Genomic DNA, 6,137 nt, shown 5'->3' on the forward strand with positions numbered 1-6,137 from the left:
TCTTGGTTCACCGGCTTCCTGAATAAGTTAGATAGTTGATGGTTCTCGACTGCCTCCGATCCGGTAGGTCGGTCGCCCTCTAGCCAGCGACTAGACCAAATATGGAGCTAAGTTTGCACTGCCACGTCAAAACTCTCTTCCAAAAGTGAAATGCCGACTTTCATAAGAGGGAAAGATCACTCCATCATCTAGCAGAGCAGTGTTTAAAGGAGTTAATTCTTCAATCATGTTCTTTCTTCATTGATTTTATCTTTCATTCTTTTTAATAGTGAATGCCAAAATAGTCTTGGATTTGTTATACTTTCCTGAGGATGTCCTTCTTCTATTAAATTTAAGAGATCCCTCAAAAGAAGGCCTTGAAAGCTCATTCAAAAAGAGTTCAGAAAGAAGGTCATGAAAGTTTCATTCAAAAACAGTTGAGAATTAAGGTCTTGAAAGTTTCATTAGAAAAGAGTTCATTAGACACAACTTGATACGTGTTATGGAAAGATATATTTTGTACAACATTTCAATTCACGCATGAGTAATCCATAAAAATCAAAGAAAATATTAGACACCATAAGAAAGTGCCTAACACAAATTTATGTCTCACTGCAAACAAATGAGCAGCTATCAACTATGCGCTTTGCCTTCTTCCTCAGTTATTATACATTATTTTGCCCATTCTCATAAAACAATATCTCAAAATCATGATCTTATCCAAGGAAGAAAAATAAGATCTCAAAATCATGTGGAGATTGTTGTGTCAAAGAGAGATAGCAGGACCTTATGCGGAGATTGTTGAGTCAAAGAGAAATTAGAAATGTACAAACGAATTAACTCCTACATTTGTTCAATCCCCAGTTTCTACTCTGCAGCCATTTGGACCGAACATGAGATTTCATCACACTAAACACCAATAATAGACACAATGAATTTCACCAAAGAAGAAGTTGTAGTACATAATTATATGTGATAATTAGTTAGGATGATGATAGCTACAGACAACCCTATTTCATTTCTATCAGCAAAAACAAGTGCATTTATCCAAGGACGAAAACTTACATCAGAAAGATTTATTTCACTACCATGTATCCCCAAATGATCCCTCCCAACATACCTGATAATAGATTGCTTAGATTCGTTGAACAGGAACCAATTTTTTTCTTTAACCTAAAACATAATTTGCTCAGAGTAGACTTCTTTAGATCGTACATCAAGATACTTAAAATTTTGATTATAGTAACATCACAATGCTGATGTTAATTCGATTATAGTAGTTAAGTATAACTCGAAACTAAGAAATATTGATTAGATTTTAATGACAAAAGGTGCATTCAGTTGTAAAAGAGAACAATATCAATATAGATTGCTAAAATTCACGATTCTTTTATCTGGAATGACGAAATGCAATTGCAATTTCATTAATGAATCAACTAAAAGAAACAACTCCGGAAGACTTTTTTCAAAGTGTCTCTTTCAAGGCTGGGAATGGGCTCAAAATTAGATTTTGGCTAGATAGATGGCTTGGGGACACTCCACTGAAAGACTCTTTCCCCTCTTTGTTTCAGATAGCCTCTAACAAGGATGCCACAATTGCTCAATACCGGGACAACAACTGTTGGAGTCCAATTTTCAGAAGAAACTTGCAAGATTGGGAAATCAATAACTTCCTCAATCTTCTAGCAACATTGGAGGGCAGGCATATGGTGGTTGAAGATACAGATAGAATTTTGGGGCAAGCAAGGATGGAATTTACACTGTAAAGGAGACTTATAACTACTGAGCTCTCAAAATGGCATTCTTGAGGAATGGCCTTGAAACATATCTGGAGAACTAGGCAGCCTCTCAAAGTCTCCTGCTTCACTTGGACTGCTCTTAGAGAATCCTGCCTAACACAAGACTATCTCAAGAAGAAAGGAATAATTCTTATCAATGGATGTTTCATGTGTGGGCAGGACAATGAAACAGCAAACCATCTATTTTTACACTGTCCTGCAGCAGCTGACCTTTGGCATTTGTTCTACTCCTTAACTGGGCTTCACTGGGTAATGCCCTTATCCATGAAAGATGCCTATGCAAGCTGGTCACTGTGGAGAGTTGAAAAAACCATCAAAAGAATCTGGAGAATGATCCCTACAGTTATTTTTTGGTGTCTCTGGAAGGAGAGAAATAGCAGATGCTTTGATGGAATCCCAACTCCTATTAGTACTCTCAAGGCTAGATGTTTAGAGTGCTTATTTAGTTGGCATTTTCTTACCCCTGTAAACAGTGTGGATACTTTTTTGGATTTTGTTAGTTCCCTGTCTTTAGCTTAGCTTAGTAGAATGGGCAGGATTCCTTTTGGCTGTTTTACAGGTTTTTTGTCTAAGTTTGCTTCCCGTTTTGATTGAAGCAGCTTCTTTTGCTCACCTGTAACCTTGCATCTCCTTGATGCTTTACTAATGACATTTGATTACTTTACCAAAAAAAAAGAAACAACTCAGGTGTCTCTTAATTATTTGCCAAAAAAACATACCTAACACCACATTAGACTAATAAACCATCTAGTTGACTAACAATATGGCTGTACAATAAAAGGAAAAAAGAAAATAAGTTAGAGAAAAGTGAAAAACAAACCAGTTGTCACAATTAAAGCAACAAATGCAGAAGTACTCTGACACTAGCATTGGTTCAGTCGTCTGAAAAACTTAAGAAGGAACTAACGGGTCATTTGGTTGGTCGTTAGAGTTATGCAGGTATTAGTAATGCATCGATTAGTTATGCAGAGATTAGTTATTTAGGGTTTCGTTTTCATGTATTAGTTATTCCATCTTCTACCTTGCATAAAATAATACATAAATTTTCTCACAAATTATACTGTTATACATGTATTAGTTATGTGGGATTTTAAAATTTAAACTGATAAACAAACATCATACTGGGTGTGCTGAGTTTTAAACATAGCAACTAAAATACTATCATACATAGTACTAGTTATGTTGGTTTTAATACATGAATAATTCACTCCCTAACCAGCAACCAAACAACCCCTAACGGTCTATGTACCTACATCTAAGCAAAACATAGCTACTAAACTACCAGAAGTTCACAGAATTTCAATTACAGCTTACTCAATTACATAAAGAAATCATTTCTTCAATAGTTAAGCAGCACTAAGATCCCTAATGTTTCACAACAACAAAAATCAGGCAACAATAGCAATGAAAAGAAACTGAACAAACAAAGTAGTACCTGGTACAAACCTTGGCCTCTGCAAGGAAGCCCCATAAATCATAGGACTAAAATTGGATTCATTATAATAATAATTCTCAATCAAACTCTTCAAGAACCTAAAATAAAGAGGTGACAATTCAAGATCATCTTCCACAACAAAGGCAAACTCATCATCAGAGCTAGGCCACCAAGCTTCCAACCACTGACTTTGAAGTCCAATATTACAAGTCCTATAATGTACCAACTTTTCCCCATATTTCCAAGAAAACCCATCAACAAAATCAAGAATTCTTTTAGAAAGATTCAATTTTTGGTCAATTTCTACATACCCTTTTGAGGAATCTTGAAAATGATCAATGTAGATATGGAGATGAACAACATGGTTATCATAGTGTGCTTTGGAAAGTGAATTGAGACACCTAGAGAGGGACTCAAAGCGGTTAAAGGTGAGAACTTTGATGATAAAAGTGAATTTTTGGTGAGTTTGAGGGTTGTGAGGGTTAAAAGAGAAAGATTTGGTGGAATTTAAGTTTGAAGGGTGGAAAGAGAAGAGAAAAAGAGCAGAAAGAGAGAGGAGAATGAAAAGTGGGATTAAATTTTTGAGGGTTTTCTTGGATTGTGCCATATGCTATGATTTGTTTTGTTTGATCAGTTTATGTCATGTTTTTTTTGAGGTTTTCTTGGATTTACTCAATAGGGCAGGTTTATGTTGGATCTCAAGAGTTAAGCAAGAAGGGAGACGAAGAGTGTGAATAATGAAGCTCAAGGGAAATCTTACATTGGGACCCAGAATTTTGTCATAACTGCAATCTACTCCCTTAAGTCTGTTTTTGAGCTCAGAATGGCATCTGATACAAATATAGTACTCCCTTCGTTCCAGTTTATATCAGGATTGACCTATTTAGGAAGTTCAATATTCTTTCTTTGACTATGATTTTTTCCAACTCTTTTAATATATTGTGAATTATTAATTATGTAGACTTATAGTATTTTTAATATGTAAATTTTATTATTCCCTCCGTTTCAATCTATGTGAACTTGTTTTCTTATTAGTTCATGTAAAAAAGAATGACCTCTTTCTATATTCAGAAATAATTTACCTTTATGCAATGACTTATAACCACACAAAATATATAGGACTCATTTAACACCACAAGTTTTTAGTCTCCTCTACTTTCTTAAACTCCGTGCCCATTCAAATAGATTTACATAAATTGAAACGGACCCGGGATTTTGTCATAATTGCAATCATACTCCCTTAAGTCTGTTTTTGAGTTCAGGATGGCATCTGTTCTGATATAATTCTGCAATTTAGTTTAAAGTTGATGTGAGATTAGTAAATCCGGTTCGTAAATTTCAGTTTACCCCTTAACCTTTAATAGTTAGAAAACAAACCCTCTACCTTTGAATGTGAACCATAATTCTCTGGATCAGTATTTTCTGTGACATGGAATTTTAATAGTACAAAAAAACAAGTGTTATTATCTGTTTTTTTGTTAGAGCTTTTATAAATTAAAAATTCAAAAGTCCTCAAAATTCTTAAATAAAAACACCAACAGAGAGTAAATGATTAGTGTTAGAAATTTCAAACTGAACTAATTAAATGGCAATGTAACCGACTCAAGTAAGAGGCAACACCTCTAGTCCATCTTTAAAAGCATGCATCCAGTTAGAAGACACAATACTTGTTACATATAATAAAGGTGATGTTCTTCCAGCATTCAACAATGTTGCTTAAGTAAAACTTCTCCAGTTTCTTTTCCTTTAACCACTTCATAATTAGTTTACTTGCTTATGGAAGAGTCTTTGATCAAAAACAACCAAATGATGGTCAGTTGGTCGATTCTTAATTGCCTATATAAATGAAAATCCGGCGTTTCGCTTAAAGAAATGAGCTTGGTCAGTTGGTTGATTATATCTCACCAGAATCAATTGTGACATACTCTAGTAGAGTATAGTGATTGGTTATTTGGACTCCAACACATCAAAACATCATTGAAGACTGCCAGAGCTTGATTCAATTTTTTTTATCTGTGTAATTGTGATTTATTTTGATTGGGTGATATCAGGTTTTGTTGGTAACATCTTATAAGGAGCTTGAATATCAATTTTGGAGTTGTTTGGAAACAATTTGAGGCTACAGTGAGCAAATTTTCGTATTGAAACTCGGGTTGCAGACGACTTTGTCTGTGTATACTACCCTAAATATCTGACTATCTCCTGTATCATGTATATTTTTGTATATCCGTGGATATTTGGCGTGATACTTACTGATATGGACCATATACAAAATGATATACACATGTGGCAGTGACGTTTTTCATGTCTGAATTTCTACTCCGAACCAGTCCAAATCACTCCAATCTTCTTCAAATTTTGTATTTTGCTTCGTCTAGGTGTTTCAAATGAGTCCCGACCACACCCACTCAAAAAACACTACTAAAAGTTCGTATCCGAGTTTAGTTGTAATTTCAAGATTGAATTTTTGATGAGATTTTGCTACTGTGAACTGAGAGAATTTTTGTGATAGTAATTAAACCCGTCAACCGGTTCGGGTTAACCGGTTCAAACCGGTAACCGGACCGGTAAACGAACCGGAACCGAACTCAACCGGTTAACCTCGATTAACCCGTTTATTAACCATCGTCCGGTTTCGATTTTTTTTAACCCAAACGTTAACCAAGAAAATTAACCTATTAAAAGCTAAACCGATCGAATTAAAAAAAAAAAATTAGTCGTTGGTCGTACTGGATTGCTGGCCAACGGTCCATTTGCAAAATGGTCGTTGCCAAACGGTCCCAAACCACATTTTGGCCCCCCCCAACCCTCAAACTTTTTTTTTTAACACTTTAACCCATCCCCAACCCCTATATAAACCCCTCTCCATTTCCATTTTAATCCACACCAATTCACTTTTCTCTTTTTCTCAATTTTAATTTTGT

General features: G+C 35.1%; 1 protein-coding gene across 1 annotated transcript; it reads right to left on the reverse strand.

Annotated features, from left to right (window-relative positions):
* Positions 1 to 2,510: 2,510 nt before the first annotated feature.
* Positions 2,511 to 4,057, reverse strand: LOC132061809 (uncharacterized). Its single transcript, XM_059454456.1, has 2 exons — positions 3,214 to 4,057; positions 2,511 to 2,545 (listed from the first exon to the last, which is right to left on the reverse strand). Exons 1-2 carry the CDS (start codon positions 3,818 to 3,820, stop codon positions 2,526 to 2,528), a joined length of 627 nt encoding a protein of 208 aa, XP_059310439.1. The 5' UTR covers positions 3,821 to 4,057; the 3' UTR covers positions 2,511 to 2,525.
* Positions 4,058 to 6,137: the final 2,080 nt, after the last annotated feature.

This window comes from Lycium ferocissimum, chromosome 7 (assembly GCF_029784015.1).
Source record: "Lycium ferocissimum isolate CSIRO_LF1 chromosome 7, AGI_CSIRO_Lferr_CH_V1, whole genome shotgun sequence".
In the NCBI taxonomy this organism is placed as follows: Eukaryota; Viridiplantae; Streptophyta; class Magnoliopsida; order Solanales; family Solanaceae; genus Lycium; species Lycium ferocissimum.